The 12907-nt window shown below is 29.9% G+C and overlaps 1 protein-coding gene across 1 annotated transcript; it reads left to right on the top strand.

Annotated features, from left to right (window-relative positions):
- The first annotated feature begins 5166 nt into the window (after positions 1 to 5166).
- Positions 5167 to 8390, top strand: LOC121222374 (peptide deformylase 1A, chloroplastic/mitochondrial). The gene is made up of 4 exons (XM_041103048.1): positions 5167 to 5652; positions 7367 to 7456; positions 7568 to 7635; positions 7875 to 8390. Exons 1-4 carry the CDS (start codon positions 5257 to 5259, stop codon positions 8113 to 8115), a joined length of 795 nt encoding a protein of 264 aa, XP_040958982.1. The 5' UTR covers positions 5167 to 5256; the 3' UTR covers positions 8116 to 8390.
- Positions 8391 to 12907: the final 4517 nt, after the last annotated feature.

Genomic DNA, 12907 nt, shown 5'->3' with positions numbered 1-12907 from the left:
GGAATTTTTTTTTGAATTGTTTTAACCTACTTCACTAAATAAAATTATCATTTTACCATTATATACATATAATAATTAAAAAAAAAGTAAAAATACAATAATGATTAATACCCTTATATTATAATTTTTTGGCATTTGACTGCAAAACACAACATATAATTTACCCACACGCATTCCAGCCGACAAATCAAATTAAACTTACAACTTAAGAATATGAACATGCTTTTCTATACATCAATTAGTAGAAGTTTATGGCATCTATGCCTAACTGCCTAATCCTTTGCATTGTAGATTAAGTGTATGCAAAAATAAATAAATAAAAAAAGGGGAAGAATTGTAAGATATTAAAGTGGTATGGGCGTATTAATATATATGGCACATGTGTAAGTTTAAATTATGAGAAAGGACAAGCTGTATTCCATATGGGGTGCCCTAAACTCTAGGGTACGACTATAAATTGGTTTCGCCCATGTTAGGATTTTAATTTTATTCCATATAATTTGCTCTTTGTCAGTCACACCTATCATTTTAATTTTAGGGATAGGGAAATAATTGTGTCTTAACTTGCACCTTCCTGTAGTTGATTGAATTATAGGTAAAGGGTCAGATTTTATCAGTTCACATTAATTTTAAGTTTCATCCCACCATTTTTATTAAAATATTATAGGTGTGTATATTTTATTGGTTGATTTTGTCATCTAATTATGAAAAGTTATAAAACAATTATTTAATTTTATCTTTTTTGTCACCCAATTATCTTGGACTTTTTATATTAACCCGCTGATGATGAAAAAAGTCAATTAAATAATTGGATGATCATTTTATAACTTTTTTTCGTATTAACTAATATCTGCTATAGTTTACCGTTTACAAAATTGTATTTTGAAAAGATTATGTTTTCAATTGCTTGAATGGTTTGGAATAAATTTATTATTATTTGGAAATAAATTTGTTTATGTCAAAAATGATAGATCCCTACCTTAAGGAATCAATCATTTTTAATTTACTTGGACTTTTATTGTTAGGCTTTGTTTATTTATTTAATTTACTTGTATTTCAAGTATGATGAGATGGATTCCTAAAAATAGGAGATTAAACATTTCCTTTGCTTTGTTTTAGCTTGGAATCGATTCCCTTGTTCAAGGGAAATGCTTTTTACTTAAAAGTCCTAACAATTTTTGAGTGAAAATGGTTTATATTACTCTTTCAAAAGCCTAAGCCATAGTGAATTACAACCCTATATATATATATATATTTGGTGAATTACAATAACAGGATAAAACCCAAACCATTAATACGATTAGTGCGATTCAAACCCAAGTCACACCTAAAACTGGCGGTGAATACCTTTCACCATTAAACCATCACATGAAGTTCTATAATTCTATATACTGAATGCTTGTTTTTATTGTATTGTATGTGGAATTAAGAGATGATTAATTTGTTTATTGAGGGGAATGTTTGTGAATGTATTCACTTTTATAAAGAAAGTCTTCAACTTAAAGTTTAAATCATCCTTCATACCGTATAATCTTAGAGATTTAAGATTGGATTCAAACTATCTAAATAATCTCTTGTATTTATTATTTACTTTCTTTCTTTTTTTTTTTAGCTTTAAGTTGTTTCTCGTAATGAACTCAACAAACTCAAGTAATTTTTATTATTAATTTTATATGAAATGGTAATGGAAGTTGGATTTGATTAGAGCATGCATCTACACTTTATAGGAATCAAACTTTAGGAGCATTAATTGACCACAAATCCACTAGAAATTTCTAGGGATGACCTTAGCTTATGATTTAGACACATATATACCTGTTTTACAGAAAGAAAATGACATAAAATTGAAAGGGAGATGCGCGTATTAAAGATTAATACAAATTAGGTCCATCGCCTCAAGTCGCCCTAATTCCACTCAGAAATAGAAACCCTAAAAGCAAGTGGCAAACAGGACGTTTCTCTTTAATTTTACTCATTTGATTCTATTGATTTCGATTCCGCACCTATACACTAAATATTAATATTATTTACTCTTCCAATCATTTTTAATTACAAAAAGTCTCATTCAAAAATAAATGAAGTAATACAAGTTAAATCTTCTAGAGAGATCATTCACTTTGTTTGAATATTTAGAAGGATGGAAATGTCTAGAACGTACAATGCTACACATGCATTTGCAAGGAAAATGCTTACTTTAATATGAATGATTAAATTAGTTAAATCTTTGCCATATCATTCCCCTGAAACATAGTCTCCTTAAAGCATTGAATTACATAAGATGGGCTCATAAATTCCCAAAAGATATACCGGAAAAATTTTTATTAGCAACTTGGATCTAACGATTATTCCGTCCAATCTCCTCAAGTTGACTCTAATAGCACCTTTAAGTTGACATTTTTCACTCTACCCTTTATACGTAGGAGATTGAGAGAATGAGGGCTGGGACTCACGCCATATAGTCCTTCCTTCATAAGAAGACATGAGACTAGATACATAGTTTACACTTTGCTCATAGACAACCTTAGCACCTCCAAGCCTTCACCCTTAGTGTCTTTTCGCACCACCTACAATATGACCTATCTTTGTTTTAACAATTTTCTTCACCCCTTACGATGTGAACCACTACCCTTGTATTGTTTTACATTTTGTATAACTTAATTGTTATAACAAAAATTAATTTTTTATAAATATTTTACTAATTTTATAACATTGTATAAATGTTTTTTTCCCTTTTGATTTTCATAGATATGATCTAGGATTCTAGAAAATCACTTGCATATTTAAATCATGTGTATTTTATGCTTATAATGGTTTTTTTAAACATATATTTGTTCTATCTTGCCTTTATAGTGGCTATAACAATTAAGTTATATAAAGTGTAAGACAATACAAGAGTGATAATTTACACCGTAAAAAGTGCCAAGAGTCACTAAAGTGAAAGTGGTTCGCACTATAGGTGGTGTGGAAAGACATTAGGGGTGATGGTTTGGAGGTGTTGAGGTTGTATCTAAATAGAGTGTACGCTATGTATTTAGTCTCATGTTTTTTTTTGTGAGTGTCTTTGCCCTGGTGCTAAAAGAGTATTTATAGAAGAATGTCGACTTGGTGTTGGTTCCAGCCATAAAGCATTCTATCTCCTAAGAACAAAAGGTAGAGTGACCGATGTTAGCCTTGAGGCACTATTGGAATCAACTTAAATGGACTAGACAGAGCAAAGACATGAACTCTTCTGGGCATATCTTTCGAAATCATGTAGGATATGCCTTATGTGACACAACACTTTGGCAAGGCTATTCTCTAGTGAGACTATATGGCTTAGCTTTGTTGAGTTTTCCTTTAATCCCAAGGTTTATGGTTCGACGATGGGTGATATAGCAAGGGTATAGCAATATTATTATTAAGTTATTAATTGAATTGGTCTCACAAGTTAATGGCATATCGACTTGACCATAAATTTTATAGATTATTGTTTTAAAAAGTAAATATTATTATAAGAGTAATTTTCTTTTTTAATATTTTTAATAAAATCAATAAAAAATAAAATAAATCTAAAACATCTCACGCATTTTGAGACTTGAACCTAAAATACCAAAGTTTTCAAACCATCAACCTTTACCATTTTAACCAAAGTCTAATTAAATTTTTACATAATTTTTCTATAAATATATTTTTATATAAATTTTCACTAAAACCATAGCATTACATGCTTTAATTATAATATTTAAAAATCTTTTATTATAATATTCGAATGATAAAAATAGTTTGATATATGTATTAATTTTAATTATAATGTTTAAAATATATTTTTTGTCCCCTCCTTAATCCTTTTATTAATACTTGTAAGTGGAAATTATCGGTCAAAGTATCATAGATACTTCAATATTAAGAATCAATTGCATTTTATTCTATTTACTCAAAATTAATAAATTAGTCTTTAAACGTTAGATTTACTCAAAAAATTAATAAATTAGTCTTTATACGTTAGATCAAAGAGTAAACTAGTCATTCCATTAAAAATAACATCCTTAAGTGATGACGTGATTGATAGAGCAAGTAGGCAACAATACACGGTGTGCCAACCTTGTGATGTTTGGCATTTTGATATGTTAGCAAATATTTTTTTTTTAAAAATCCTAAAAATAAATATTCTTTCCAAATTCATCATGGATGTGATTTTTTTAAATAATTATTGAAGTTATAAAAATATAGAAAATTACTAAAAATATTAGAATTGCAAATTAATTATCATCCTCGAGTTACAATTTATTTAATTACTTAATAAATATTACAAGGAATTATTATAAATATAAAGAAATTGAAATGACAAATAACTAGAAAAATAATGTAAAATTTAATGAAAGTGGAAGTTTTTGTTTTAAACAGTTGTTTGCCTTGCATCTTGTCTACTGTTAAGTGGGTCAATACGAGAAAATATGTTATAAATTTAAGGGAATATGGTTAAAGTAAATGGTGTGAAATATAAATATTGTTCACCCAAAAAAAAAAAGTTATAGATTCTATTATTTTGAATTTATGGTTTCGCGAGGGTTATTTTAATTTTGGTCATTTATTTTAAATTAAAATTAAAATTTACTCTTTTTTTTTAATTTAAATATTTTATAATTTTTAATAATTCTAATAATCATTTGAAAAATTATGTGGATATCCTAAATAACTGTTTATCTTGGTTCATTCTGAACATGATTTTTTAAATAAGTAATAAAAATTAGTTATATTTAGAATTTTTAAAATTTTAAATATTTTATGACTTGAGAAATGCCACATCAGCATGAGCATGAGATATCGCTGCCTACTTATCTCCTCAGTCACTTCAAGTAGAAATTGATAGGATTCTTAACAAAATGACCAATATGCTTTTTAATCTAACTGTAAAAATTAATTTACTATTTTTGAATAAAGAGAAAAAAATAATCTAACTTTTAATACAAAGGTCTCGATAATAATTTTACCAAAATTATCCTCTATCGAATCCCAAGAGAGTGAATAATCAAATGTGAAGGTGTATATTATGAGAAATAAGTTTAAAGGTGTATGATTTAGGAAATAATTGAAATTTTATAATCTAATCATATTTACATCAAGTAAAAATATCTTCACTTTTCTCTTCAATTAAAGGTTAAATGGAGCCCAAAACAAGCTCAAATCAAGGGCCCAATCGTATAACCCAATAATAATGCGCAAAACGGCCATTAATCTTTAACTTCAAGGAAACTCATCTTAAACCCACTGCCCACCATGGAACTCCTTCACAAATTCTCCTTCCGTCTTCTACCCCCGGTCACGTTCAACTTCAACCATACCAGATTAGCCTCTCTATATCTTTCCACCCGATTTCCCGTTTCCGGACCCGCATTTTCAGACCCGGGTCCACTCTTCACGTCCCGAAGGCCTCTGTCTTCCTCGGTTGTTAGCAAAGCGGGTTGGTTTCTGGGTCTTGGAGAAAGGAAGAAAACGAGCTTGCCTGAGATAGTTAAAGCGGGTGACCCGGTTTTGCATGAACCGGCCAAGGAGGTTGACCCGGGCGAAATTGGATCGGAGCGGATACAGAATATAATTGCTGATATGGTTCGGGTTATGAGGATGGCTCCAGGTGTAGGTCTTGCTGCCCCTCAAATTGGAATCCCTTTGCGAGTTAGTTTTCGAAACTTTCCATTTCTGGATTTTTATTAGTTTTATTTTACCATTTAGTAAATACTCATTCGCTACATTTATATTCTTTTTAAAAATTATGCCACATTTTAACCTAAATTTTACTATCTTCTTTTAGATTTATATAAATCTGAAAAAACAAACATTTCAACCAAAAGCCTCCTTACGTATGTTATAATTTTTTCTTACTTCTATAATACCATTTCTATGGTATTAATTAAAATATTATTTTAATAAAATGACTAAATTTCACTTTAATCATATTTTGTGAAATGAAAATAATCTTAGCCATTAATTAAATATTCTACCATGACTTTGAAATTAAACTTATGATAAGTTAATTAATTTAATTTGATAACTCATATTGGTTAATTGAACTTGTTAGATTTATAAATTTTATAAATAGTCATGAGAAAAAATGTAAAATAAAATGTTCATAAAAGTAATAATACATGCACATATATTTAGGGGTGTGTAAAATTTGGTAAAACCGAAAAAATTTGATTAACCAACCGAATTCGGTTAATTGGTCAGTTAACTAAATTTTTTCGGTCGGGGGTCGGCTGATTATTTTTTAATTTTTCGGTTAACAGTTAATTTTGTTCAAAACCAGTTAACCGAATTTTTTCGGTTTAACCGAAAAAATTAATAAATAAAATTATAATATATAAATAGGTTCACTATTTACCTAAACCCAATCCAAACCCAACTATTCAACTCAACCCAATCATAAAAATTACAAATAATTTAATAAATAAAAATAAAATTCTAAAACTAAAGTCTAAAAGTTTAAACAAACAATTTAATAAATAAAAATAAAATTCAAAGACTTATGTAATGTTGTTAATTATGTAGTGATTCAATTCAGTTAATTCGGGTAATTCGGTTAACTGACCGAAAAAAATTTGGTTCGGTTAATTTTTTTGAAAAAAATTCAGTTCAGTTAACGGTTAAAAATTTTGAAAATTCGGTTAATGTTATTTCAGGTCGGTTAACCGACTGAACATCCCTACATATATTATTACTTCTAATTTTGTTAATTTGATTCTCTCTTTTTTTGTGAATTTAAACCTCACTTTTTTTTTATTTGACGGAAATTCACGATATAAATTTTATGATAAGCTTACAATGATTATCTCTCCATTAACAACATGCTATTATAGGTGTATAAAGGTCGTTTCTCTATAACAAGTAAAATTTGGGCAAACAAATGGGGCCGTGATAGAAAAGGTTGACTGTGTGATCAAAATTTCCCCCTATCCTTTTTTCTGTCCATGAAGACTAATCTTTTCGAGAAGTGTGAGCGTGTTTGAACTCATCTTCTTCTACATTGACAATAATGTCGATATCAATTGAGCTAAGACTCAACCAGCATATATTATTATTTTAGAGTCTATTCTGTGCAGTTAATAGAAATAATTATTATAATTATTTATATAGAATGAATAATGTTGCATCTTACCATTTTTCTAATTAATCACAAAATTGTTTTCTATGAGTGGCTTATGACAATGAAGTACGTTTTAGGAAATAAAACAGAAGGTGATGGAAAGCACTCACCGAAGGGAGTCTTTTTAATGGAATATTTGCTATTATATGTTATGGCTTAAAATTTAACATATACCTAACCAGTACATCTTAAAAATGAACTCAGCATACACTTTATGATGCTAATGTTGTTTTAAATATTTTGCAGATCATAGTATTAGAGGATACAACAGAATACATTAGTTATGCGCCCAAGGAAGAGATTAAAGCGCAGGACAGACGCCCTTTCGATCTTCTGGTATGTTAATATATGTTGGAATCGAGAACATATGAAACTCGAAATGAATTGACATTTATAGTCGTACTAATCCCAGAATTTGTTCACTACTTATTAGTTGTTTTGAGTCAGGTCATAATAAATCCAAAGCTTAAAAAGAGAAGCAATAGGAGTGCACTATTTTTTGAAGGTTGTTTGAGGTAAGATGGTAATCATGAATCCCCACAATTCTTTGCTGCTTACAACTCCTCTCGTACCAAAACTTTCGAATGCTAGATCTCAGAATAGTGTTTACTAGTAGTTGCATCTGTTAAAAGAACTTAACCAATTGTGTGGCACGTAAAAGAGTAGCCGATGGTTTTAGTCAATGTGATGCTTAGGCAGCTTTATATCATCTGGGACTGAAGCCTCATGTTGTTACCTTACTGCCATATTACAGTGTTGATGGATTCAGAGCAGTTGTGGAGCGACATCTTGATGTTGAGGTCACAGGTTTCGGTCGCGATGGCCAGCCTATCAAAGTAGATGCCTCTGGGTGGCAAGCACGTATACTGCAGCATGAGTGTGATCATTTGGATGGAACACTGTATGTAGATAAGATGGTTCCAAGAACATTCAGAACTGTTCAAAATCTGGATCTGCCGCTTGCTGAGGGGTGTCCGAAGCTTGGTGCCCGTTAGCTCATTTTTAACACAGAGCCTGTCCAAGAATGCACAAGAAATGAAGGCATAACACCTAGTTTATATGAGGCTGCAGAGTAATAGATTTGGTGTTTGGTAACACCTTCTCATTCAAGTTGATACTATAGCAATGGAAGTCATTCTTGAGGAGTCCTTTGAATCGAAAGCATAGTCTATTCATTTCTCGTCATTGAAAACAATTGGTTTGTGTTTTTCATGTTAGAAAAATAAGGTAAAGGAAGCATAAAATGGAAATAAGATTTTGAAGTGCGAAATTTTATTCATGATCAACCAAAATCATAGTGAAAATGGAAAATAAAACCAAGTCTTATATTGGTAGTGAAGGACTACACAAGAGTATATGTATCAGTAAAAATACCATGAAGTTACTTCACATGAGTGCATATCTGTAAGCTCTTCACAAAGCGTTTGAGGTACTTCACATGAAGACAAAAGAAACTGTGAATGAGTACAATGCTCAAACTCTTACCATTGTTAACAAGATAAAAGCAAATGGTGAAAACAAAGGAGATGTTGAAAAGATTGTGTTCCCTGACTCTTAAGTTTGATCATGTTGTGTGCTCCATAAAGGAGTCTAGAGATGCAAGCATGTTAACCACTGATGAGCTGCAAAGCAATTTGCTTGTGCATGAACAACACATAAGCTTTATGTTGAGGAAAAACATGCTTTAAAGATTTCTCACGGAGATCAATTTGGAGGAAAGGATTGAGGTAATGGAAGATGAAGACGTGGAAGGGAACGAGGCAAACAAAGTCTTGACAGAGCCACGGTGGAGTATTATAATTGTCACAAGCTTAGGAATTTTCAGTGGTGTAGATCAAAAAGAGATCGAAGGGAAGAAAGAGAAAAGAGGTTGTTACTGAACTTTGCAGCACAAAGGGAAGGAAGAAAAGAAAAGGAGAAAAAGAGAAAATAAGAGTTTATGTTCTGAAAATTTTGCTTAATTATCCCTCAATTTAGAAGCATATTTATACTAGCTTAGAATATATATATAGATATATATATATAAAGGAAAATAGTCCCAATATCCCTAATTTATAGCTTAAAAGTAAGGTTTTTAAAACTAGATCGGTGGTCGAACTGGCCAAACTATTGATTCATGATTCAACTAATCCAACTGTCAATTCGAACGGTCAAAATATTAAAATAAATAAATTTTTAAAAATTTCAAAATTAGGAAAAGGAAAAAGTAAAATAAAAATAGTTGATATGCATTCATCTTGAAAGAATTTTTTCTTTAGAGAAAAATGGTAAATCTCTGTCAAAAGTTTTTCACTTTTTGTAACATTCCATTGCCCGACCCGATCGTTAGGTCCAAGTTATAAGGTGTCATATTCATTGTCGGAGCAACTACAATCAAATTATATTCGAATAAAAACCATTACACATTCAAATATAAGTAAAATAAGAGTATAATCCGATATGTAATCAATTTCAGGTCTTATACAAGCTTACGAAAGCTCTTTTACTAACCCAATGTTAAATTAGGACCAAATCATAATATTTTCAAAATCACGGGTTCCTCGTCGCAACGCAACATACTGACTTGGTCTCGTCGCAACGTAACTCTCTATTTCTAAATGGTCCATTTTGGTACAAGTTTGAAACTCCTGAATCAAAACCTAAACCTTTCAATACCTACCAATTCTATATTACACCAATTGCATTCATGCCAAAACATAGGGGTGAGCATTCGATTGAATCGAATGAAAAAATTTCAAGTTGACAAATCCTATTTTATTATCTTAACTCGATTTGAACTTTTCTCTAATTGAGTCCAGTGAAATGGAATTCGAATCGAATCAAATATATTTGTTCGAATTAAATTGAAAAGTTATTTTGGTGTTTTTTTAATTTTATATATATTTTAAAAATATATTTTTCTTTAAAATTTTTAAAAATGAACATACAAATAAAAATTGAAGTGAACAAATAAAAGCAATTGATGAAAAAAATAAGAGGATTTTGATTTTTGGGGAAAAGGGGGAGAAATAAAAGATTTTTGGAGATTTTAATTTTTGGGAGTAAAAGGGGGAGGGAAAGTAAAAAAAAAATTGAAGAGAAAAGGAAAGTAAAAAAATTGAAGAGAATAGTTGGTAGAGCAGAAACCCGAGGGGTTAGGGTGGTTTAATATTTGGTTTATACGAATTATTTGAGTTATTCGAATTCGAAAACTTAATTCAATTTAAACTTGAAATTTGAAAAAAAAAATCGAGTTGACTCAATTAACTCGATTAATTCGACTAACTCAATTCAAATAATTTAAAATTCAATTTTTTTCATTTTTTCGAGTCGAATTGAATTTTACTCGCCCCTACCGAAACATACTAAAATGGTAAACTAAGTTAACATTTACCAACAATTTCTCAAAATGTTCATTTGAGATACAAAATTGGCTTAAACCCTAGTTACATGCCATATATTAAGCAAAAGAGAACTTTACAAACATTGTTGAATCGGGGATCGTTTCACAGATGTTGGAATCACTTCTCAGGATCTCAAGATGTAATACTTGCACACGAGAAAGCAAACCATATGCTAACACTACACCAAAACAGGCTTTTAGCGGCGCCTTTAGCGGCGTTTGGACAAAAAACGCCACTAAAAATCAAGCAGTAGCGGCGCTTTTGGAAAAACGCCGCTAAAGGTCGATCATTAGCGGCGATTTTTAAAAAACGCCGCTAAAAATAAGCATTAGCGGCGTTTTTTGGAAAGCGCCGCAAAAAGCCTAAGCCCAACGGCACCGTTTTCTGAGTTTTTGTGGTCTTTAGCGGCATTTTCTGAAAAGCGCCGCTAATGCTCAGGTCTTTAGCGGCGTTTTTGAATAAGCGCCGCTAATGTTCAGGTCTTTAGCGCCGTTTTTTAATAAGCACCGCTAATTCTCAGGTCTTTAGCGGAGGTCTTTAGCGGCGTTTTTTAATAAGCGCCGCTAATGCTCGTACCTTTAGCGGCGTTTTTGAAGAAGCGCCGCAAAAACATTTTATCTATCTATTTGCTATGTAATTTGTTTATTTATATTAATTAAAATCCAATTTATTTTTAATTGAATATTTGTTAAAAATGGATAAATTTGAAATAATGACACGTAGAAATAATTTGAAATAAAAAAACATAGAAAAATATTTGTTAAAAATGGAGAAATTAAAATACTATTATTTAAAATAATTTTAAAATTTTTTGGGTACATAATTGATTGATTTTTAAATTATATATTAAATAATTTCAAATATAATTGTAAAAGATACGATAGTATTAATTTTAAAATATTTAATTTAATTATCATTATAGTTTAGGTATATATATATGGTTAATTTAGGATTTAGGGCCGGTTTAAGAGTTACAATTTTAAGGTTTATAGATTATGGAATTAGGAATTTTGATTTAAGGGTTGTGATTTAAGGTTTATTGGTTAGGGGTTAGGAGTTAGAGGTTAAAGGTTAGAAGTTTAGGGTTTATGGATTCGGTGTTAGGTTAGAGTTTAGGGTTTAGACTAATTAATATATTTTAAATTATATAATATTAAATAATGTTTAGGGGTTAGGGATTTAGGGTTAGGGTTTAGGATTTAGATTAATTAGTGTTTTTTTAATTTATATATTAAATAATATTTAGGGGTTAGGGGTTAGTGATTCGGGGTCGAGTTAGGGTTTAGGATTTAGATTAATTAGTGTTTTTTAATTTATATATTAAATAATGTTTAGGGGTTAGGGGTTAGTGATTCGGGGTCGAGTTAGGGTTTAGGATTTAGATTAATTAGTGTTTTTTAATTTATATATTAAATAATATTTAGGGTTTAAGGGTAGGGGTTTGGAGTTTGGGGTTTGGGGTTTAAGGTTAAGAGAGATTAAGGTTTAAGCTCAGATTAATTAGTTTTATTAATTTATATATTAAATATGTTCTTAATAATAAAATAAATATATTTAAATTATGAGTATATATTACGCTTTATCGCCTTGAGTATGTGCTATACCAACCGGGTAAGTATTGACCGCCCGGCCGCGCGGTTTTGTTTCCCCAATTTTTCGTCACTACCATACAAAATCCGGTTCAGCCTTCTTTATAGTAGAAAGGATCGTTCTAAAAATATTTATTGATGAACGACGGGATTTGGATTGTTGGAAGCTACAAGCCCCTTTCGGTTTTTGGCAATGTTCCTAGGGCACCGATAGCACATGTCAAGAATCCTACAATTGGTGGAGGTTCAGTGATCATTTAAGATATTTCAAAGATGTATAGTTTATATTATTTAAGAGATATATAATATATATATATATAGATCACTTTATGCATGTATATATATTGATTAATGGTTAAATTAGGGTATTAAGGTTTATTTGAGACTTGTTAAATGATACAATTAATTAATACTAAATTGTCTGAAAATATTTAACCTTAACAATTTGATATTTTTTATATGAATATATATATAGGTAATTAATTATTTAATTTGGACAGGACCAAAATATAAGAAAATATAAAAAAAATATAAAAAGGAAATAAAAAAACTAAATTTTATAATTTTATCAAAAACTTTTAAATATTACTTAAAACTTTAATAATTATTTACTAAAAATTTTAATGAAAATACAATAAATAAATAATGTGAAATTTAGCGGCGTTTTTTCTAAAAACGCCGCTACTATGTATACAAAATTTCCAAAACGGCACCGTTTTGGTAAAAGAATTTAAATTCCTTAGTGGTACATTACTGGCGTTTTTATAAAAAACGCCACAAAAAATTTCCAAGTTGTTTTGATACGACGTCGTTTC

Source organism: Gossypium hirsutum, chromosome D10, assembly GCF_007990345.1.
Source record: "Gossypium hirsutum isolate 1008001.06 chromosome D10, Gossypium_hirsutum_v2.1, whole genome shotgun sequence".
Taxonomy (NCBI): Eukaryota; Viridiplantae; Streptophyta; class Magnoliopsida; order Malvales; family Malvaceae; genus Gossypium; species Gossypium hirsutum.
This window is presented reverse-complemented; position numbering and strand designations above follow the sequence as displayed.